The following is a 25,150-nucleotide window of genomic DNA, read 5'->3' as shown; positions in this document are numbered from 1 at the left end:
CTCTCTTTCTCTCTCTCCATCTTCCTACATCCCTCTTTAAATATAAAAAGAAAGCCGAAACCGGTTTGGCTCAGTGGATAGAGTGTCGGCCTGCGGACTCAGGGGTCCCGGGTTCGATTCCGGTCAAGGGCATGTACCTGGGTTGCGGGCACATCCCCAGTGGGGGGCGTGCTGGAGGCAGCTGATCGATGTCTCTCTCTCATCGATGTTTCTAACTCTCTATCCCTCTCTCTTCCTCTCTGTAAAATATCAATAAAATATATTAAAAAAAAAAAAAAAGAAAAATCTTTAAAAAATTATCCATTGTCTCCTGTAACAACTATTTATCCCTATTGGTTTTCTTTTAACTTCAATTTGAAATAATTATAGACTTACAAGAAGTTGCAAAAGTAGTACAAAGGTGCCATTATACTCTATTACATTTTTTTTTTACACTGCAATATATTTTATTTTGGCTTTAAACTTTTTTTTTACAAAATTTTTTTAAATTATCTTAAGCTTTACATATGTCTTCTTTTCCCCCAATTGACCCCCCCCCCAAACCATTCCCACCCCGGGCAAGCCCCCACCGCCCCAGTGTCTGTGTCCATTGGTTATGCTAATATGCATGCATGCAAGTCCTTTGGTTGCTCTATAATGTCCGCACCTCCCCTGCCATTTGTCTCTGGATCTATTTTTGTTCATCAAATTATGTTGATCATTATATCCCACATGTGAGTGAGATCATGTGATATTTATCTTTTTCCAACTGGCTTATTTCGCTTAGCATAATGTTCTCCAGTTCCATCCAAGCTGTTGCAAATGGTAAAAGTTCCTTCTTTTTTATAACGGCATAGTATTCCATTGTGTAGATGTACCATAGGTTTTTAATCCACTCATCTGCTGATGGACACTTAGGTTGTTTCCAAATCTTAGCTATTGTAAATTGTGCTATTAACATAGGGGTGCATATATACTTTCTGATTGATGTTTCTGGTTTCTTGGGATATATTCCTAGAAGTGGGATTACTGGGTCAAATGGGAGTTCCATTTTTAAATTTTTGAGGAAACTCCACACTGTTTTCCACAGTGGCTGCACCAGTCTGCATTCCCACTAGTAGTGCAGGAGGGTTCCTTTTTCTCCGCATCCTTGCCAGCACTTGTCGTTTGTTGATTTGTTGATGATTGCCATTCTGACAGGTGTGAGATGGTACCTCATTGTTGTTTTGATTTGCATCTCTTGGATGATTAGTGATTTTGACATGTTTTCATATGTCTCTTGGCCTTCTGTATGTCCTCTTTCAAAAAATGTCTACTTATGTCCTTTGCCCATTTTTTGATTGGATTGTTTATCTTCCTTTTGTTAAGTTGTATGAGTTCCCTGTAAATTTTGGAGATTAAACCCTTATTGGAAATAGCATTGGCAAATACGTTCTCCCATGCAGTGGGCTTTATTGTTTGTTTTGTTGATGGTTTCTTTTGCTGTGCAGAAGCTTTTTATTTTGATGTAGTCCCATTTGTTTATTTTCTCCTTAGTCTCTATTGCCCTAGGAGCTGTGTCGGTAAAGATATTGCTATAACATATGTCTCCTTTTTTCTGCCTATGGAGTCTTGTAGGATTTTTATGGTTTCCTGTCTTACATTTAAGTCCTTTAGCCATTTTGAGTTTGTTTTTTTTTTTTTTTTTGTATGTGTAAGTTGGTGATCTAGTTTCATTTGTTTGCATGTATCTGACCAAATTTCACAGCACCATTTATTGAAGAGACTGTCTTGACTCCATTGTATTCTCTTGCCTCCTTTGTCAAGTATTAATTGAGCATAATGGCTTGGGTCAATTTCTGGGTTCTCTGTTCTGTTCCATTGGTCTATATGTCTGTTCTTGTGCCAGTACCGGGCAGTTTTGAGAATAGTGGCTTAGTAATATAGCTTGATATCTGGTATTGTGATTCTTCCACCTTTCTCAGGATTGCTGTGGCTATTCAGGGTCTTTTTTTTTCTTTTTTTATTCCAGATGAATTTTTGGAGAGTTTGTTCTAGATCTTTGAAATATGCCATTGGTATTTTAATGGGGATTGCATTGAATCTGTAGACTGCTTTGGGTAGTATGGACATTTTAATGATATTGATTCTACCATCGATGAACATGGTATGTTTTTCCATTTGTTTATGTCTTGCTCTATCTCTTTTTTCAATGTCCTGTAGTTTTCCTAGTACAGGTCTTTCCCCTCCTTAGTTAAGTTTATTCCTAGGTATCTTAATTGTTTTGTGTGTGTGCAGTGGTAAATGGAATTTTTTTTTAGTTTCTCTTTTTGTGAGTTCATTATTGGTGTATAAAAAGGCCATAGATTTCTGGGTGCTAATTTTGTATCCTGCTACATTGCTGAATTCATTTATTATGTCTAGTAGTTTTTTTGATGGAGTCTTTGGGGTTTTCTATGTATAGTATCATGTCTTCTGCGTATAAGGACAGTTTTACTTCTTTTCTAATCTGTATGCCTTTTATTTTTTCTTCTTGTCTGATCGCTATGGCTAGCACTTCTAGTACTACATTGAATAGGAGTGGTGAAAGTTGGCATCCCTGTCTTTTTCCTGTTCTTAGGGGAAATGAGTTTAGTTTTTGCCCATTTAGTATAATGTTGGCTGTAGGTTTGTCATATAAGGCTTTTATTATGTTGCGGTATGATCCCTCTATTTTCACTTTGTCCAGAGTTTTTATCAAGAAAGGGTGTTGGATTTTGTCAAATGCTTTTTGTGCATCAATTGATATGACTATATGATTTTTATCTCTCAATTTGTTTATGTGCTGTATCACATTTATTGATTTCCAGATATTGTGCCATCCTTGCATCCCCGGAATAAATCCCACTTGGTCATGGTGTATGATCTTTCTAATGCAATGCTGGATCTGATTTGCTAGAATTTTGTTGAGGATTTTAGCATCTATGTTCATCAAGGATATTGACCTGTAGTTCTCTTTTTTTGTGTTGTCTTTATCTTGTTTTGGAATTTGGGTAATGCTGGCTTCATAGAAAGATCTTGGAAGTGTGCCTTCCTCTTGAATTTTTTGAAATAGTCTGAGGAGGATAGGTTTTAGTTCTTTGAATGCTTGGTAGAACTCCCCTGTAGAGCAGTTCGGACCAGGGCTTTTCTTTGCTGGAAGATTTTTGATCGCTGTTTCAATTTCTTCGGTGGTTATCGGCCTATTTAGGTTTTTATATTCTTCCTGATTGAGATTTGGGAGCTTGTATTTTTCTAAGAATATGTCCCATTTCTTCTAGGTCAGTGGTCAGCAAACCGCGGCCTGCGAGCCACATGCGGCTCGCGAGCCACAGTTTGCCGCTCTGTTGACTAATGAGTTTGCTGACCACTGGACTAGACTAAATGTTACCGCGTAGTTGGAAGCTGTGAGGATTAGGCATTGTGGCATATTGTGTGCAAAGAGGTAAAGGTTGTCCATTATGTTGGAATAGAGTTGTTCATAGTATTTTTTTCATAGTCCTTTGTATTTCTGTGGGATCGGTTGTTACTTCACCTCTTTCATTTCTGATTTTGTTTATTTGGGTCCTCTCTTTGCTTCTTGGTGAACCTTGCTAAAGGTTCATCAATCTTGTTTACCTTTCAAAGAACCAGTTCTTGGTTTTGTTGATCTTTTGTATTGTTTCTTTGGTCTCTATGTCATTTATTTCCGCTCTGATCTTTATTATTTCCTTCCTTCTGCTTACACTGGGCTTTTCCTGTTGCTCTCTTTCTAACTCTGTGAGTTGTAGGATTAGATTACTTTTTATTACCATTTTTTTTTTTTTTTTGAGGTAGGCCTGTAGAGCTATGAACTTCCCTCTCAAGACAGCTTTCACTTTGTCCCATAGATTTTGGATTGTTGTGTTTTCATTGTAGTTTGTTACCATGATGATTTTTATTTCTTCTTGGATCTCTTGTAACCCAAGCATTGTTAAATAACATGCTATTTAGCCTCCAGGTGTTTGATTTTTTTTTCATTGTAGTTGATTTCTAATTTTATGCCACTGTGATCTGAGAAGATGCTTGATATGATTTCTATCTTTTTGAATTTGAAGAGACTTTGCTTGGGCCCCAATATGTGGTCTATCTTTGAAAATGTCCCATGTGCACTTGAGAAGAATGTATATTCCGTGGCTTTGGGATGAAATGTTCTGAAGATGTCAATTAATTCCATCTGATCTAGTGAGTCATTTAGGATTGATGTTTCTTTGCTGATTTTTTGTTTAGAGGATTTGTCCAGTGGTGTTAGTGGGGTATTGAAGTCCCCTACTATGAGTATATTGCTGTCAATCTCTCCCTTGATATCTTCCAGATTTTTTTATGTATTTGGGTGCTCCTGTATTGGGTGCGTATATGTTTACCAGAGTTATTTCTTCTTGTTGGATTACTCCTTTTAGTATTATGTAGTAACCTTCCTTATCTCTTGTTATAGCCTTCACTTTGAGGTCTAATTTGTCAGATATAAATATTGCTACCCAAGCTTCTTTTTTCCATTTTCATTTGCCTGAAAAACCTTTTTCCAGCCCTTCACCATCAGTCTGTGTGAGTCCTTTGTTCTGATGTGGGTCTCCTGTAGACAGCAGATATATGGATCATGTTTTCTTATCCATTCAGCTATCCTATGTCTTTTGATTGGGGCATTTAATCCATTTACATTTAAAGTTATTATTGATAGGTACTTACTTGTCGCCATTTTTAAGGAACCCCTATGTTCCTTCTTTGCTTCCTATTTCTTCTTTTTACAGCAGACCCTTTAGCATTTCTTTCATTGCTGGTTTGGTGGTAATAAACTCCTTTAGTCCTTTTTTGTCTGTGAAGCTCCTGATTTCACCTTCAATTTTGATTGATAGCCTTGCTGGGTATAGTATTCTTGGATTCAGACCCTTCCTTTGCATGACTTTGTATATTTCATTCCATTCCCTTCTGGCCTGATATGTTTCTGTTGAGAAATCCGTTGCTAGTCTGATGGGAGATCCCTTGTAGGTAACTTTCTGTCTCTCTGCGGCAGCCTTTAATGCTCTATTACATTTTTATTGTTTTTTTTTTTTGTTTGTTTTTTTAGAGAGAGAGAAGAACGGGGGGAGGAGGGACAGAGAGAGAGACAGGGAGAGAGAGAGAGAGAGAGAGAGAGAGAGAGAGAGAGAGAGAGAGAGAGAGAGAGAGAGAAGAGTGAAACATCAATCAGCTGCCTCCTGCACGCTCCTTACTGGGGATCTAACCTGTAACCTGTGCATGTGCCCTCGCTGGAATTCAACAGGTAGCCTTTTGGTGCACAGGATAATGTCCAACCAACTGAACCCCACTGGCCAGGGCTACCCCATAGTCTTTTGGAAATACACATACACTCATTTACTTGTTCACTGATAGGACCCACTCACGAACTTAGAATTAAAAGGATGCTTGAAGAAAAATTTAACATTAAAATAATACATTGTGACCAATTTGCCATTCATGCAAGTTTTTTGAAAACATGATTTGTAGTAGCTGTGTTATTTCCCAATATAAATATGAAACAATTAATTTTACCATTCTTTATTTTTAGATAACTTAAATTCTGTATATTTTACTCTTATAAATAAAGGTTTAAGGAATATCAGTTTTCATAAATCTTTATTTGAATTTCTGACTTTTTAGGTGAGCTATTCATTTAAGTGAAAATTTGCGACCAGAAGAGTATGAGCTCTTTTGAGTATCTTAATACACAGAATTTCTTTTTAAACCTTTTCATGTCATACTTTTTTCACATTCACTGCACTATTGCTATAATTAGATACTTTTCAATTTGATAAATATAGCATACATTACTTCTACTACTAGTGAGCATGAATACTTATTCATTATGATTGTTTTACTTTACTTAATTTGTTTCATTGTTCATGTAAACCAAATAAATGTTCACAATTTTTTTAGTGATTTATAAAATTGCTTTATATTTTAAAGCTATTAACCTTTGTTTTATTTGTTGTAGTATTTTCCCCCACAACATACTTTTTATTATACATTTATAGTCATTTAAGTTTTAATATAATTTAGTTAAAAATTTTTTGTTTATCATTGCTTTCATTATTATTAGGTTAAGTTTTTTTTTTTCTCATTTCAAGACCCTTTAAATATTTTCCTACATATTCTTTTCTAGATTTTCTGTGGATGTGATCTTTAATTTTTAAAATATAAAACATTTTTCTTTGTGTTGTATGAGATAAGACTCTATCATATTTACAATCTGATGTTTGTTAGAGATTCTATTGTGTTTTATCGATTTTTTTTCTTATTGCTCATTACACAATCTTTAAGCTAATGCAACTTTTTTTGGGAGTTTTGTATATATTTATTTTTATCATGGAATTTTAGATAAATATATAAATGTAGAAGGGATAGTATAATGAATACTCATCATCTAGATCCAGTAATTGTAACATTTTGCCACATGTGCTTGATTTTTTTTCTTTTGCCAAAATTTTTAATTTATCTTTATTGTTGAAAGTATTACAGATGTCCCCTTCTCCCCGCCCCTGGACCCCCTCTATTCTCAACTTCCCCTCTCCCACCAGCCCCGTTCCCCCCAAGCCCTTCACCACTATTGTTTGTGTCCATGGGTTATGCATATCCTTTTCCTATATAATAAAAGCTTAGTTTGCAAATTGTTCCCTGGACTGGGAGTTCATCTGGGAGTTCAACCAGGGGGCAGGGCCGGCCAGCGGTGGTGGCAGGCGGCTGGGGGAAGGGAGGGAGGCCTTGGCCGGCAGCTGGCAGCCACTGGGGACACTACCAGTGCACGAATTTCGTGCACTGGGCCTCTAGTATACATACAACTTCTTTGGTTAATCTCTCCCCACCCCCCTTTCCTTTCCCTCTGAGATTTGTCAGTCTGTTCCATCCTTCTATGTTCTGGTTCTGTTTTGTTCATTCGTTTATTTTGTTCATTACATTCCACATATAAGTGAGTTCATGTGATACTTAATTTTCCCTGACTGTATAATTTTGCTTAGCATAATACTCTCCAGGTCTCTAACACCACTACTGTTCACTCCCTCTGGAAACTTCCTGAGATTTCCAGTGACCTCAGTGTAACCAAACCCAGCATTCTTCTGTCTTTGTTTTCCTTTTAATAAACCTTATCTCCATATCTAATGCTATTGGCTACTCTATCCTCTCTTGACCTTTTATTGGAATCCTATTCTCTCTTTACTAATCACTTCACTATTCCTTTTATGGTGTCTTTTTTTTATCACATTCTCCATAGTGCCTGGAACATTGCCTTACACATAGTAGGTGTTCAGTAAATAATTGTTCAATAAATGAATGCTAATTACAGCCTACACATTTGAATTCTTTTTCTGTTTCTGATTAAAAGTGGGAATGCTAGTTCTCTATGGAAATATAAAGAATTAAATTAAGTGAGAAAGGCCATGGTAGAACTATTTTCTACCCTCTGAACAGCAAGAGTGAGTGTTTATAATAGTATTTCAAATGGCCATGATTGGTGGCTTTCAAATTATAGCTTTGAGTTCCTCAATCCAAAATTTGCTGATTGGGCTTGAAATGAAAGAATAGGCAGTTAAAACTATAAAATACATAATAGCACACTTTACATTAAAAAATTGTAAGAAATATTGTTGGCTATAATGTTTGAGCTTCTCTGTGGTGTTGAAGGGTAACCTAAGTTTTAAATTGTGTTAGCAAAAGTTATTTTATAGCAGGAACATGGAGCTAGAAAGATGTTCAGGTTCTAGGCTCCATAATTTATCATGGCAAAGTCTGAGGGAAAACTTACTGAACCTCTCTTAGTCTTAGCTTCCCTTCTGTAAAATGGATATAATGGAGCCTTAATTGAAGGTGTTTTGTGGAGAGTAAAATTTTATATAATGTGGGTTAAAACACATTGTAAAACTGTGTTAGTGACTGTTATTATTATCATTGTTTTTGCGACTAGTCTTGTAGAATTAAAAGACCATGCATAGCCAAGTCAGTATCTTCATTTGAGAAATTTAATCTAAATTAGCTTTTCAGAAGAAAGGTAGGTTCATTAATTATTTGAGTTTAGATTCATTTATGTTCTGAATAAACTTGTTATTTTGTAGATTATAACTTAAATTAAGAAACACATGATTACTGATACTGTTTCCCTTTATTTTTAGTTAGGTTATTTTCCTTGATTTCTATTGAATACAGGTAGGAAATACATTTTCTTGTAAGAACTGTTATTTATTCGTACATTCTATTTTGGAAATGAATTTTCTAGTGTTCTATTTTCCAAAGTATGTTTTACTAAAAGCTACTCAAGGATGAAATAGTTGAGATATTATTTGTATATCATTATAGATAGCATCTGACTGATAGTATTTTTTTCTTTACCTCAAACTATTAGATAAAACTTGAACATTCAGGTAGTTTACCAATTCTGCTATATACTGCTAACTTTTCTTAATTAAATGTTTTTATTTAAGTCATGGAAACCATTTCATCTGACTTTATAACATAACTGCAGTTTATGTATTTGTCTCATGATTTCTTCCATCTAAGCATGAAGAAGTGAATTATTGAAAAGATAAAAATAAATTTGTTTGCTTTCTGTCAGAGTTCATATCCACAGCCAACCTTGATAGAAGATCAGAATGATTTAGACAAGTTTGCTTTGGAGATTCATAACATATGCTTGCTGGACAGAATTGAGTTATCTCTGCTCTGGAGAGTAAGTTATTATAGCAGGAGCTGACAGAGATGAAGATAACTGAGGGAAATTCAATTACCTTTTAGTGTTTTCTTTCTAATAGGATTCTTAATGTGAAAAAGATCCTTAGGTGATGCGCTTCTGTTACTTGGGAGATCTGCCTTGATACCTGTTTCAAGAATACCATGAACTTTAGTTCTGGGCCTTCATTAAGTATGAAATAGGCCTCTTACTGTTATGAGTAGTTTTGATTGAAAGGTCTTATTTTTACTTGATGTCATTGGCTATCTTTATAATCATTAACTGCCCTCTGTTGTTTTCTTTAACAAGGCATATATTATTTTAATACATTGGGAGTTATTTTTCTTGCCCTTTTGAGTGATCTCTCTGGAAGTATGTTTTAGTTTCTGTGTTGATATATTTATATTCCTCTAATTATCATATATTGAAGCTTGATAACCATGTTAAATGCTGCTAGAATTCCCAAGTTTCCATTTTTACTTTGCTTTTTCAATTTGTCAGACTGTTTGGTGTTTTTACTTTCTCACCCCCTTTTACTTGTCCTGCTACCTGGCTTCTCTCCTTTCCTTTTCATCTTCAATCCTGGAACAAATAAATTAAAAATGTTCTCTTGACTGTCATTAATGATCTAATTATACTACCCAGTGACTCTTTTTCATTCCTCATCTCCCTTGATCTCTGTATCATTGGACATTGATGATCAACCCCTTCATTAAGAAATTCTTTTTCTGCTTGTCTTTCTTACCCACTGCTTTTCTGATTAGCTTTTTGCTTCTCATGGTTCTCTTTGTAGTTTCATCTCTCAGTTTTTATTTTTTTTTAATTTTTTTAATTTTTTAAATATATATTTTATTGATTACAAGAGGGAGGGAGAGGGAGAGAGAGAAATATCAATGACAAGAGAGAATCATTGATTGGCTGCCTCCTGCACGCCCCCTACTGGGGATTGAGCCTGCAACCCAGGTATGTGCCCTTGACTGGAATCAAACCAGGGACCTTTCAGTCCACAGGCCTCCACTCTATCCACTGAGCCAAACCAGCTAGGGCTCATTTCTTACTTCTTTTACCGAAAGTATGGGTGTTTGTTAGAATACCTTCTTGGTACTCTTAAATTTTTGCATTACTTAGATAATGTTAGCATTATCTAAAAACTTTTATATGGAAGACATTACATATTTTTAAATTTAAAATTTTTATTTTTTAATTTATTTTTTTCTTTATTGATTAAAGTATTACATATGTGTCCTTATCCCCACATTGCCTCCCCCCTCATGCCCTCATCCCCCTGGTGTCTGTGTGCATTGGTTAGGCTTATATGCATGCATATAAGTCCTTTGGTTGATCTCTCCCGCTTACCCCCACCCTCCCCTACCTTCCCTGAGGTTTATTTTTAATGGGCACTTTTTCTAGTTCCTGACTTTAGTAGAGATGCTTTGGTGTTTCCACAATAATTATGATACAGTCTTTGAGCTGAAGTAGGGATAGTATATCCGTTTATGAAATATTCATTTAGTTCTGTTTGTTGAGTAATTTTCTTTCTAATTAAGAATTTTGTTCAATTTTATCATCTTTTAATGGAACAGTAGAGTTGGTGTGTGTGTGTGTGTGTGTGTGTGTGTGTGTGTGTGTGTGTGTGTATATAAAAGCCAAGCGACCATAACTATGGAACAACGGGTCGCTATGGCGCTCACTGCAGCGGCCAACTGGCCCGTTCGGCACCCCTCAACCTCCCGCGGTCCCCCCCTGGCCGGCCTGGCTCCCAATCAGCTCCCCCCACCTCAATCGGGGGCAGGGCCAGTCAACCTTCCACATCCCCCCGCCAGCCCAGCCCCAATGGGCCCCCATCCAGGCGGGCTGACCGGACCCCACCCATGCATGAATTTGTGCACCAGTCCTCTAGTTATATATACTTTTATTGGTTTCAGAGAGGAAGGGAGAGGGATAGAAGTACCAATAATGAGTGAGAATTATTGATTGGCTGCCTCCTGCTTGCCCCACACTGGGGATTCAGCCCACAACCTGGGCATGTGCCCTGACCAGGAATCGAATCGTGACCTCCTGGGTCATAGGTTGACACTCAACCACTGAGCCATGCCATCCAGGCAATTCATTGATTTAAAAAAAAATGTATTTATTGAATTTAGAGAGAGAGGAAGTGAGAGACAGAGACAGAGAGAGAGTGAGACATCACTTTGTTGTTCCACTTATGATGTGCCCTAAGTAGGACAGCTTCACTTTTGTCTTTTTTGCCTTTTTCAGGCTTAATTTGCTCTAGAACCTACTTGGCCGTCTCTCTGGTGATTCAGGGTATCTGTAGAGCTCTCCTTCAACACTACATTTCAAATGAATCAGTGTTTTCCTGTCAGCCATTTTCACTTAATAACTTTGCCATCTGTACATAGGAATTGGAAATATGAGGGTGTGAATGATCTTAGCCTTGGTCTCTAATGACACCTCTTTGCTCTTGATGATCTTTCTTAATTCTTCCCTTGCTGCCCTTTTGAGTCTCATCCTTCTCTTGCTTTCTTGGCTGCAGTCTCCATTTGAATTGATGACAGAATCAAGCAAGGTAAGCAACCTCTATAAAAATTTAAGTGTCTTCATTGTCTGTGTTATAGTTGTATATTTTTTCTGTAATGATCAAATGCAGTCATTCTTTGGCACTTTCTTCTTTCACTTTCACCAGAAGTCATTTCATATTATTGTTTCTTTTTGCCAGTAAGATAGTGTCATCTGTATATCTTAAGTTACTGATATTTCTTCCACCAATTTTCACTCTTCCTTCCTCTGAGTCCAGCTCAGTTTTTTATATGTTAAGTTTTTTTTTTGGTACAAATTAAATAAGGAGATAAAATGCACCCTTTTCTGATACCTTAGCCTGTAGGAAATTATTCTGTCCTGATAGTGCCTTCCTGTCCACAATACAGGTTATGCATCAGGACAACCAAGTGCCGAGGCACTCCCATTTCTTTCTGTGGAACTCATAGCTTGTCATGATTGACACAGTCAAAGGCTTTACTGTGGTCTGTAAAACATAGATTAACCTTTTGAAATTATTATTATTATTATTTTTAATTCTCACCCAAGGATAATTTTTCATTGATTTTTAAGGAGAGTGGAAGAGAGAATAAAAGACAGAGAGAGAAACATCAATGTGTGAGGAACACATCTATTGTTTGCCTCCTGCACGAGCCCTGACCAGGGCCTGGGCAGGAGAGGAGCTTGCAACCAAGGTACATGCCCTTGACCGGAATCGAACCTGGGACCCTTTGGTCCGCAGGCCAACGCTCTATCCGCTGAGTCAAACCGGCTAGGGCTGGAAATTATTTGAAGTCTCAGTGTCCAAGCAATGTTTACAGTTAAGTCTCAAGTGCCTCTCATCCTTTTCTGAATCCAGCTTGAACAGCTGACATTTACTGCTTTTCATGTAATAGAGAAGCCTTTGTTGCATCACCTTGAGCATCACTTTACTTGCCATTTCCCTCCATTGTCTCATCTTAAAATCAGGATAATAATGGTACCTAACTACAGTAATTTCCTGAGGAATAAATGGGATTTGACAAAGTGCCTGCTACTCTGACTGCATAATAAGTGTTCAATAATGCATCTGTTATTGTTTCTATAAAATAGAGAGCATTCATTTTTCTATTCTAAATAATCTCTGACAATTTCCAAAGAATGCTTATATGTCACACAGGTCATCTGGGACTCTTATCTCTGCCACAGGGCCTACATCCAGACCACTGCATGTCAGAGCTCAGGAAGCTACTTTTTACTGTCATACAAGTGGCTTTTCAGCAACGATAGAAGGTCATCACAAAGGAAAATAAAACTCAATACTGGATGTGGCATCTCCTGGAATTTATAGGTTGTGATTCTGATGGGAGGTTTTTGCTTGACCCTTTCTTGACCTCTTTCTCTGTTGCCCTTGTACTTTTGCCATGTTGCAGGGGCTAGTTCATCTCGCTTCTTTGACCACTTTCATTCTTGTTATAGCCCAGGTCCAGCTGTCTCCAGTTTTAGAAAAGAATATTGGTTCTTTCTTAGTCCAAGCTTTGCTTTTTTCAGGTTTATTGACAGTGGAGCCATCAAATTCGTGAAGGGAAATTCCCACCCCAATCTACCATATATGTTCTGGTATATGCTCTACACCTGGATAATGCAATGATAATGCTTCTCGGTATATTTCCAATGTCTGGTGTATTCAGTCTGGGATGCACTATTTTAGTGATTCTTACAGAATGTGTTACAACTCGCCTCACTTTCTATTATAGTTTCTTGATTGTGGCCAGATTAAAAGCTGGGCTCAGCCCTAGCTGGTTTGGCTCAGTGTTAAGTGTTTTACATAAACCTTTGAGGGACATTTTTTTATGAAGGAAATGGGTAAAAATATTTTAGGCACCCAAAGAAAATATAAACAAGCACATATCAGGATATTTAAAAAGAAAGGCTCTAGTAATTACATATTACATGTTTTATTCTGTTACTGTTATCTTTGCTTTTTAAAAAGGTTTTTATTTGAGTTTGTTCTCTTAGTTGTGTTTTTTATTTTTGCCTAATATGATGCTATTTTTATTTTTAATCTTAAAAGAGCTGTTTGTTCTTGGTGAATAGTTATTTAATCTTTAGTTCCTCTGTGTAACCCTCCCTGATTCTAAATAGTTCTTTCTGACTTCTCCCAAGTACACAATATATATCTCTTTTAGCAGTATCTCATATTGTAATTATTTTTATGCCCGTCTTTCAACACTGAGTGGTGGAAGAAATGGACTGTTTGCTGCGTGGTTTAACTTCTTGACTAAGCCTACAATAAATGTAGGTGTTACTACTGTATGCGTGGCACTGGCTTAATTGTTTCATGTCTATTCTTACCTGATACTTCTGAAAAGCTTATTATATTATATCTGATATATGATGTATGCACGTGATTTTGAAGAAATCAGCTTTTAGTATTTACCTGAGGATTTTGTGGTGTGTTTATTGTTAATAAGTAACTAATGAAATAATAAAAACATAATATTATGTGTGAATTTAACACACAAGTAGAAACTGTAGCCTTCTTAGAGTTGTCTCGCTTTTACAATTATCTAAAAACATTTTAAAACATTTTAAGACATTTTTAAAAGTTTATAGTAAAAAATTAGAACCTATTTTATTCAAATTATTTAAAAATATTGTTTAAAGACTGCAGTTTATAGAGATAAAAACCCAACACATTGCATCCATCCATTAAAACAGTAAGAAATGGAAGAGATACTTTGATAAGTGTTCTGCCTGTTTTAACCTTGAATGCTATTATCGGGTGGGATGATGCTATATCTGTTTCATTGGCTTCGGCTTTTTCATGCTGAGAGAAATCAATACTTTGAGTCGTTGGATGACAGAGGAATCACTTCAGAATTAAAGGTGGCTGTCACACAATGTCATTGGTTGACTTTCGTTGCTATAGAGGTTTTTAAGCTTTCATTTTTCTAAGTCTGCTTTTCAGGAGTCTTTGTAAGATTTCTGTGGATAACTTTTTTTTCTTCAAATTTGACTTTAAATCTTAGTTAAAAGGATCAAGTGCAAAAACCTCCAAAAGTGAAATATTAAAAAGTTGTTTAATTTTCTGCCCCTTAGGTGATTTCCCTTTTAAATGCTTTCCAATGAGACAAGTAATTTATAGTGTGACTTTCGGACAAATTGAGAAGTAAGCTGGTACACTTAAGTGTTCATTATAAAGTATGTTTAGTTAACTAAAATGTAATACTCTGTTTGTAGCCATGAGAAAGAAAGAAGGTAGAACTATATGTCCTGAGATGGAATGATGTGTAGTTTGATTCCATTTACTCTACAAAGGAACTGCATTTTATTTTATTAACAGTGGACATCCACCTCCTCCATCCCCCCAATTTCTGTAGAAAATTATTGGCCAAACTGAGAGGAGGTAGAAAAGAGAACTTTATTTTATATGGGTGTTCCAAAATGTATACATACACTTTGAAAAATTATAAAGGCAGTGTTTATTAAAATACATTTCATTTTCAGAATTGAGCTATCAGCTGTTTAAGTGTATACTTTTTTTGGGACACCCTATGTAATTACTTTATGATTTAAAAAAAATTCTTTATTATTGAAAGTATTACATATGTCCCCCTTTCTCCCCCATTGACTCCCTTCAGTCCCCCCTGCCCCCCCCCCCCCCAACCTGCCTTAGGTCTTCAACACCCTATTGTCTGTGTTCATGGGCTATGCATATAGGCATACAAGTTCTTTGGTTGATCTCTTACCACCCACAACCTCAGAGGGATGATGTAGTATTTTTAGTTCAACATTATGTTCATGAAATTTATTCAGGCTGCTACATTTTCCTATTTTTAAAAATTATTATTATTTTTCATTTAAAAATATGTTTTTATTGATTTCAGAGAGGAGGGGAGAGGGAGAGAGAGATCGAAATATCAATGATGAGAGAGAATCATTGATCTGCTGCCTCCTGCACACCCCCTAACTGGGGATCGAGCCCGCAACCCAGGCATGTATCCTTGACCTGAATTCAACCTGGGACCCTTCATTGCTCACACTGACTCTATCTACTGAGCCAAACCAGCTAGGGCACATTTTCCTATTTTATTTTCAATGCTGTATACTTTACCATTATATGAGGAGACCATTAGCTTTTCATAATTTCTTCTATTGATTGGCAATTAGATTGTTTTCCGTTTTTAACTATTATGAATAATTCTGTTTTGACTATTTTATGAGCCTTTTGGTATACATGCTCATGCCTTTTGGTAGGGTGGAATTACTTGACGTAAAGTATTCATGTTTTTATTTTTATAGATATTGCTTCACTGTTTTGCAAAAGTGAAGCCATGTATAGCTGTTCCCATTAACTCACATTTTCATAAAAATTGATAAGTGATTTTTATTTTAGCTTTCTGTTAGCTCTGTAGTGGTACCTCATTGTGCTTTTATTTTTTATTTTATTTACATACTAGAGGTCCGGTGCACGAAATTCGTGCATGGGGGGGGGGTGTCCCTCAGCCCAGCCTGCACCTTCTCCAATCTGGGATCCCTCTTGCAATCCGGAACCACTCGCTCCTAACTGCGCACCTGCCTGCCTGCCTGATGCCCCTAACTGCTCCCCTGCCGGCCCAATGGCCCTAACTGCTCTCCCCTGCTGGTCTGATCCCCCTAACTGCTCTCCCCTCCTGGCCTGATTCCCCTAACTGCCTATCTGCTCTCCCCTCCTGGCCTGATCATCCTAACTGCCTATCTGTGCTCCCTTCCTGGCCTGATCCCCCTAACTGCCTATCTGCTCTCCCCTCCTGGCCTGATCGCCCTAACTGCCTATCTGTGCTCCCTTCCTGGCCTGATCCCCCTAACTGCCTATCTGCTCTCCCCTCCTGGCCTGATCGCCCTAACTGCCTATCTGTGCTCCCCTCCTGGCCTGATACCCCTAACTAACTGCCTGTCTGCTCTCCCTTCCTCTCTGCACCCTTTGGACCCCTGACACCGGCATACTGAGAGCTCTCCGCTGTGGCCCCGCCCTCATCCTGATTGGTCATTACGTGATGGCATCCCAGCCAATTTGCATATTCCTCTGTTATTAGTATAGATGAAGCTATACATTTTTTTCTCCTGTTTGTAATATATATATAAAATTTCTGTCATCTCAGAGAATTCCCTTGTGGTTCATTGTGGTAACTTCTTCCACACATACCGTACATAGACCCAACCCAAGGCAACTGCCTATCTGGTTTCTGTTATTATAGATAGTTTCACGTAATATATACTTTCACATAAGTGGAATTATATAGTAGGTACTCTAATGTCTGGATTCTTTTGATTAGAATAAAGTTTTTGGTATTCATCCACATTGTTGTGCGTATCACTCAGTTGTCTCTTTTCATTGCTGAGTTGTAATACTTGTTTATCTACTTGTCTATAGGTGGATATTGGGTCATTTGCAGTGTTTGGCTTTATGACTAAAAGAACTAGGGGCATTTTCATATAATATATTTTGTGTAAATATGTTTTTTTGAGGAAATATCTAGGAGTGAAAATGCTAGGTGCTATTGTAACTACATAGAGCAGTGGTTCTCAGCCTTTCTAATGCCGCAACCCTTTAACACAGTTCCTCATGTTGCGGTGACCCCCAACCATAAAATTATTTTCGTTGCTACTTCATAACTGTAATTATGAAGTTGAGAACCGCTAGCAGGGTCGCCTAAGACCATCGGAAAACACAGATATTTACATTACGATTCATTAACAGTAGCAAAATTACAGTTATGAAGTAGCAACGAAAATAATTTTATGGTTGGGGGTCACCGCAACATGAGGAACTGTGTTAAAGGGTCGCGGCATTAGAAAGGCTGAGAACCACTGACATGGAGGGTGCCCCCCAAAATGTACAAACACTTTTCTGTAGATTCTATAACATTTTGAAAATAAAATGTATTTTAATAAACATTGTCTTGATAGTTATTCAAAGTGTGTATACATTTTTGGGGACACCCTGTATTTAAGCTTACTAGAAACTGCCAAATAATTTTCTAAAGTAGTTATGGATTTTACACTCCAACCAGCTAGGTAGGTATGACAGTTCCATTTGCTGTATATCCTTGCCAATGTTTGGTATTGTTGGTCTTTTTAATTACAGCCCTTTTAGTGGATATATAGTGATGGCTTATTGTGGTTTTTATTTCAGTTTTTCTTCTTGTGTACTTAATAGTCATTTGTATATTCTTTGTGAAGTGTCTTTTCAAAACCTTTGCCCTTTTTTGGTTCCATATAAATTTTTGGAGTATTTGTTCTATATCTGTGAAATATGCTATTGGTATTTTATTTTATTTATTTATTTTTTGCTGTTGGTATTTTAATAGGGATTACATTGAATCTGTAGATTGCTTTCGGTAGTATGGACATTTTAATGTTAGCCTACCAATCCATGAACACGGTATATTCTTCCACTTGTTTATATCTTCCTCTATCTTACACATTTTTTCTTTAACTGCTGCTTTAGCCAATTCCCACAAATATTTCTAACTTTGTTTGTGGTTTCATCTTCGATCCATAAGTTATTTCAATATGAATTATTTAATTTCCAATTATTTTGCAACTTATCAGGTATTTTTTCACACTATCTGTTCAGATAAAGAATCAAAAGGGACGGACCTTGACCTAGCCAGGTGGCTCAGTTGGTTGGATTGTCCTCTTATAAGGTTTCAGATTTGATTCCTGATCAGGGTACATGCATACCTAGGTTGCTGGTTTGATCCCTGGTCAGGGTGTGAATGGGAAGTAACGGATTGATGTTTCCCTCTCACATTGATGTTTCACTCTGCCTCCCTTCTTCTCTCCCTCCCTCTCTCTAAAATCAATTAAGAAAAACAACCCACAAAACATATCCTCAGGTGAGGATATTAAATAAAATAATCAAAAGGACCTTTAGATATATATCTTTTTGTTTAACTTTCTCTTCTCTATTAGTTTGTCCTTCAAATTACCATCTTAATTTTTTTTTAATCCTGACCAAAGGATATGTTCTTATTGATTTAGAGAGAGAGAGAGAGACAGGCTGATTTTGATGGTTGCTTCCTGAATGCGTCCAGACCCAGAATCAAACCTGCAACTTTTTAATGTACTGGATGATGCCCTAACCAACTGAACCACCTGGCCATGACTCAAATTGATAATAGTAGGTAATATGGGAGTGAATAATATTGCCAAGATAAATTTCACAAAGTCTTAAGAAAATGCCATAGTTTCATAACGTATACGAATAAAAGGGTAATATGCTAATTAGACTAGATAGACCGACGTCTTCTACGGTGGCTGCGGTGGCTGCGAGGGCCAGCAGTGGCAGTAGCAGCGGGATGATGGGGGCAGCGCCTTCCCCTGATAGGCCGGTCGCCTCCCACAGAGGGAGGCCAGAGGCAGCAGCAGTGGTGTGGTGATGGGGGCGGCGCCTTCCCCAGATCAGCCTGGTCACCTCCCGCAGAGGGAGGCCAGACTGTGGCATAGGACATCCCCTGAGGGCTCTGGGACTGTGAGAGGGGGCAGGCCGGGTTGAGGGATTACCCCTGCCCCCCCCATGCACGAATTTTCATGCGCTAGGCCTCTAGTAGGGAATAATAAAGAAAAAAGTCTGACCACCAAGAAGGATGATTAGCGAGCTGACAGGAGGAAACTGGAGGAATCTGCTCAATTGTCGTTTACTTCTCTCTGACAATGCAAAGGGCAGATAGTAAAGTTAGGTAGAGATGTAGCATCTGGAAGGAAAGACTACATGTGATGTTACCTTTATTTCTTCATTTACATTCAGAGAGCCAGAATAAACTTATAAATGGCCAGTCTAAATTGTTTCTCCCTTTGGTTATTTTTTAAAATATTTTCTCTGCAAGTAAATGAAGTTCTTTTAAGAAGTGGGTTTATTTATGTTATTTTTAATTTATTAATGCTTTGGTAATAAATCTTAGATTTCTTTAGCAATAATGAAATACATTTGAATTGTTAGTTCCCAAGGTGCTTGTTTCATTTTTTTTTAGATTCAGATATTTTTGCAGTCATTGTTGTGATGTCATATTACCTAGTTTATGTGTTTCTTAAAACAGAAAAGTTGACATAAAGTAAAACTGAATTGAAAGTATTAGATCTGCCCTTGGTTTTATTGATAGATGGTAAATTTTGGTAAAGTTTCTTGGAATACCTCCAGTTAGTCTTTAAACACAAGCACACACACATACACAAATATATAACCCACCAGTAACATAGATTTGTTCTTGAAGCAGATATTCATGATCTGTATGTACTGGACTTTGATATGTCACACATAGAATATTATTGGTTTTTAATAAGGATGTGTTCAAATTACATTTTAAAGATATTTTAAAAAATAGATATGAGTTCATTATATCTTTACAAAACATTCTTGTTTGGTTTCCTTTTATCATGTTTTAAGGTCAGATGTGACTCTAATGTTCCACAATGAGACAGAGATTGATAATCAGGAAAGAATAGCCCCTTAATGTGATTTATATCTATAGATTTTATGTCAGTTATGAAAAGTTGCTGTTTAAATTGTAAAGGAGGATCCATTAAAGAACACTTTAAACCATTTTACTATTTAGCTTACCTTGGACTCTTTTTAGGATTATGCCCTTTCAAGAAAAAACTTTTACTTGAAATGTTACTTGGTAAAGTTAAACTATTTTAATATGAATAAAAAGGTAGAAATAATAGGCTATTAAATAATGCATTTCTTTGTGATTTTAGTATCATTTAATATGAAGTCATATGGTATTTCAGGGGAGTATATAAGCCAGTGATTTTCTATTTTCCATCAATAATTTAAAATTTCTCTTATGATGTTAGACAAAGGCAGATTATGGATATAGTAGGGAATGTTGTGGGTATAAAAATTCTGCAAATGTTTACCCTTTTGTCCTACGTATTTCAGTATATGGTTGGGATAGATTTGATGTAACCTCTAAAGTGCTGCCTAATTCTGGACTAAATCTCTGAAAATAACACACAGCAGTTAACATTTTTATCCCATAGAGTAATTCACTATCTTCACTTAAACTACGGTTTCTTTGTTTCTTTCTACCCCTACCCTTTAATTGTTTCTTAATCATTTTATTTGTTCAATCATATTTTTGACAAGCTGAACTATCCTCTGGTTTGTTTGGCTCAGTCTTTAATATAGCGTGTGACAATTGCCTTTAATCTCTTATAAATTAATCTAGTTTCTAACATGATTTATTTTTTCCACGTGAAGGTTTAAATAAAAGAACTAGTTTCACTTACCAGTGTACAAAAACTAAGCTCTCAGAGGTCCCAAATCTCCTAATTGTCCAATTTTTAGACCCATTATAATCGTCTCGTTTTACAGATGAGGACAGTTTGACAAAAGAGCTCGAGTTAGTTGCCCAAGTCTGACAGGAAATATTACCAAGGATGATACTTTAATCAGATTTTTATTTTTCTTCCCAATCTTTCATTTACACACACACACATACACACACACACACACACACACACACACACACACACACATTACATATTCATATATATAGTACTCTGGTTCTTAGTGGCAGTTTTCAATCCTCATTATGCATTTCAGAATTTCTTTTTTTTTACTTGTATTTTATACTTGGATCAAACTGTCCTGTTTTTCCCTTCCTGAAATTTTTCTGCTTTGCCTTTGCTTTAAGGTTCTCTTTATTCCCATCCAAAAATGACTTCTCAAAATCTTCCTTTTTCTTTCTTTATAGCATTTTGAATATTTCTCATTAGGTTTTGCAAGCCTTCCTATTAAAAAGCATTTGTAGCTTCAGTAATTTAATGTGAATGATATACTTTTATTACCACTTCCCTCCTCCCAATCTAGACAGAATGGGAATTCTCCAGGGCAGAGGCTATCAAGATAATTCAACCTTTGATCTCCAGGGCCAAGTGTTTTGCACAGACTAAGAGATAATTTGATTTTTTTGCATGTACATAAACACCATGTCTTTTGGGTTGCTTTTGTGTTAGGAACACAAAACCTAGTTCATACTGCTACAATGAATGAATGGGATATTATAGGTTCTCATAAAAAGTGTCATAGAATGCCTAAAGATAGGCTGGTCTATGATCCAGAAGTTCATGGGTCCATTTTTAATAAGCTCTGTATTTTATAATGCTCCTGGCTCTGACCCCTTTGGGTTTGGCTTCATTCTCAGGCTAGCTTCCCTCATAGTGCAGAGAGAGCTTTCAGAACTTTTGGAATTATGGGCTTCCTCTTTTACACCCTAAGAGGAAGGAAGGAAGTACCAATAAAATCCTGACCCTTTCATTTAATGCACCAGTTAGATCAAGTGCCCTTCCCTGAGCCAATTTTTTCAGTGTGGGAGGGATTTTACTCTCATTGGTTTTAGAAAAGTAGGGCCCTCTCGTTGCTAGGGCAGTGCTGGGGGTAGTATGTGGCAACAATCTATGTAGGTATAACTGGTATACCGTAGGAAAGGCAGGCAGCACAATGTATATCACTTATATAAGTCTGTTATATTTGTTCCAACATCACATTTTTGTTACCTACCATAGGTTGTGTGTACATGTGTACGTGAGCTTGTATTTGGCAGGGTGGATTTCAATAGACCATATGAGTAGAATCAAGAATCAAGTATACATTAATCTTTGCTTTTCTATTTTAAGCAATTAACTAGGTGGTATAGCATTAACATGATACCAGGAGTTTCTGAATTCCAGAAGAAAAGAAATAAACATCTTGAAAACTGGTGATTGAGAATATTAAAATATTTTGGCAAAATTGATGATGTTTTAAGACAGCACTTTACAAACTAATAATGTATGAATCACCTGGGGATCTTATTAAAATCCTTATTCTAATTTAGTAGGTGTGTAATGGGACCTATAATTCTGCATTTTCCCTGAGTTTCTTAGGTGATTCTAGTGCTGTTGGTCCATTTTGCAAACCTAGGGTTTAAAAGCCCTTACTGGTTTTTTTTTTTTTTTTTAATATATTTTATTGATTTTTTACAGAGAGGAAGGGAGAGGGATAGAGAGTTAGAAACATCGATGAGAGAGAAACATCGATCAGCTGCCTCCTGCACACCTCCTGCTGGAGATGTGCCCGCAACCAAGGTACATGCTCTTGACCGGAATCGAACCCGGGACCCTTCAGTCCTCAGGCCGACGCTCTATCCACTGAGCCAAACCGGTCTCGGCCCTTACTGGTTTTTGTTGTTTGTTTGTTTTTCATTTTTTCAAGGTGTTGAGAACTAGCTGTTCACTATTGGAAGCCACCCATAGTCACTTTTCTGGACCTCTCCTGTGGCCTTATACCTGGTCTCTCTTTTATCCCACTACATTCCATTCTCTAAATGGCATCTGTAGTGATCATTTAAATATATAAATCACGACACTTCACTGCTTAAAAACTTCTACTAGTATCACATTATATTAGAATCAAACTAAACTCCTTAGCACAACTGCACAGTACTAAATGACGCAGCTGCCTAACTCATGTCCTTCTTTCTCTTACTCACTTTGCTTGGAGTGCTTTGTAATGCTACTTGTAATGTGGGCCCTTGCATCTTCCCTTGACTAGCTGCTTCTAATTTTTCTAATATTGACCACTTCTGAGTATATTTTATAAATAGATTCAGAGAATAATTTATTGGGATATTGTTGTATGGATAATATATCACTAAATCTTAGTTAATTCAGTCAGTGAGGGATATAAAAGTAACTTTAAATGTTTGGTTGGTTCAGTTCATATTGAAGATTATTTCATGATGCATTTTAAAGCTTTTTTCCATATTTTTATAGGATTCATAGACGTTTCTTTTTTCTATTCAGTCACTCTGTGCCCAGTATTCTGCAGACAAGCGAGAAGATGAGAAGATGTGTGATCATTTGATAAGAGCAGCTAAATATCGAGACCATGTGACAGCAATTCAACTAATCCAGAAAATTATCAACATTCTCACAGACAAGCATGGAGCCTGGGGAAATTCTGCAGTGAGGTAAAGTGATACTTTTAGGATTTGGCCCCTGATATTATGTAGAAGGCCTAGTTTAGATAAATGGCTTTGGATATGATCAAGGCCACATGAAGAACAGAGTAATTTAATTTTGTATTTTATCATCTATGAATTTGAAGCAAAGGGGAAAGAGAAAACCAGTATGGGTGCAGCTATAGATCTTTATAGAGATTTCATTTTCCTCAACTACTTCTAAAAAATTATTTACTCATATATTTATTCATTTTGAAGTGAACTGTTAAGGAAAGTAGTTAAGTGATTTTATTAGCTACATCTATATTTGAATTTATGTAATTACAATATTTTATTTTAAGCAACATTTCCTATTTTATACTTTTGAATTTTTAACACATACATTTGAAAACATAGTATGTGTTGTTTTTTTGATTGGGTTGCAAATTGTAAGGATATTATGATAAAAATGATTAAATGACCTCTTTAAAATTGTATTCACTGTATCTACTTTCTTTTAAGATTACCAAATTGAACATGCTATTTTTGGTTCTGCCTGTAGAAACAAAATATTAAATTACCTTCTAGGACTATGGAACTTAGACAAATTGTGAAATTTAGTCTGATTGGAACATTTGATGCTACAAATCTTAGTTGACTTATTTAAGTAATGTTAATGAAAAAGTTCTATAATTTGCCATTAGAGATATTTTCGAATTCCTCATTTCTGTACAACTTTTGCTAGAAGACAACAAAAAAATGAAAATAGTCAATTGCTTGCATATTATATAGGTGTAACTGGTTTTCACTTATATTTTAAACATCTAATGTGTCTAGCAGACTTCGAAGGCTAGCTTTAGAAATTTTCCAGTGAATAGAAAATAATTTAAAATTTTAAAAGCTGAACTTGAAACTATTTGAGTTGAAAGCTACTTGTTATATATATTTTTAAATTAAATTTATTTGGGTAATATTGGTTAATGACATTATATAAATTTTAGGTGTACAATTTTATGTAATACTAGAGGCCCGGTGCACGAAATTTGTGCACGGGGGGGGGGGTGTCCCTCAGCCCAGCCTGTACCCTCTCCAATCTGGGACCCCTCGAGGGACCCCCTGGTGGGATAAGGCCTAAACAGGCAGTTGGACATCCCTCTTACAATCCAGGACTGCTGGCTCCCAACTGCTCGCCTGCCTGCCTTCCTGATTGCCCCTAACCGCTTCTGCCCGCTAGTCTGATCACCCCCTAACCACTCCCCTGCCAGCCTGATTGATGCGTAACTGCTACGCTGCCAGCCTGGTCACCCCTAACTGCCCTCCCCTGCAGGCCTGGTCCCCCCACAACTGCTCTCCCCTGCAGGCCTGGGTCCCCAGCAACTGCCCTTCCCTGCAGGCCCGGTCGCCCCCAACTTCCCTCCTCTGCCGGCCTGGTCACCTCTAACTGCCCTCCCCTGCAGGCTTGATCATCCCCAACTGCCCTCCCTTGCAGGCCTGGTCCCTCCCATCCGCCCTCCCCTGCTGGCCATCTTGTGTCCACATGGGGGCAGCCATCTTTGACCACATGGGGCAGCCATATTATGTGTTGGAGGAGTGATGGTCAGTTTGCATATTACTCTTTTATTAGATGTGATATCATTTGTATATTTCATTGTATGCTCACCACCCAAAGTCTAGTCTCCTGTCACCATGTATTTGACCCCCTTTACCCTTTTATCCCCTACACCCTCCCCTTTCCCTCTGGTAACCACCATACTGCTATCCATTCTGTGAGTTTTTTTTGTTTTGTTTTATTTGTTGCTTTTTGTTTATTTCACTTAGCACAATGCTCTCAATATTCGTTCATATTGTCACAAAATGGCAATGTTTCATCATTTTTATGGCTGAATAATATTCCATTATATATATATGTACCTCATCTTCTTTATCTAATTATAGTTTGAAGGATACTTAGGTTGTGCCATGTCTTGGCTAT

The 25,150-nt window shown here is 36.9% G+C and overlaps 1 protein-coding gene across 3 annotated transcripts in view; it reads left to right on the top strand.

Annotated features, from left to right (window-relative positions):
- LRBA (LPS responsive beige-like anchor protein) overlaps window positions 1-25,150 on the top strand; it is a 526,493-nt gene that overhangs the window by 172,343 nt on the left and 329,000 nt on the right. For 2 of the 3 annotated variants that reach the window (XM_080671788.1, XM_080671787.1), the window contains exon 33: window positions 23,042-23,208. In XM_080671788.1, the coding sequence (XP_080527914.1) occupies window positions 23,042-23,208 (167 nt within the window). Of the gene's footprint in view, window positions 1-11,225; window positions 11,259-23,041; window positions 23,209-25,150 lie in introns of all 3 variants that reach the window. The other variant, XM_080671786.1, reaches the window with a different exon arrangement.

This window comes from Plecotus auritus (assembly GCF_963455305.1).
Source record: "Plecotus auritus genome assembly, chromosome: 6".
Classification (NCBI taxonomy): domain Eukaryota; kingdom Metazoa; phylum Chordata; class Mammalia; order Chiroptera; family Vespertilionidae; genus Plecotus; species Plecotus auritus.
This window is presented reverse-complemented; position numbering and strand designations above follow the sequence as displayed.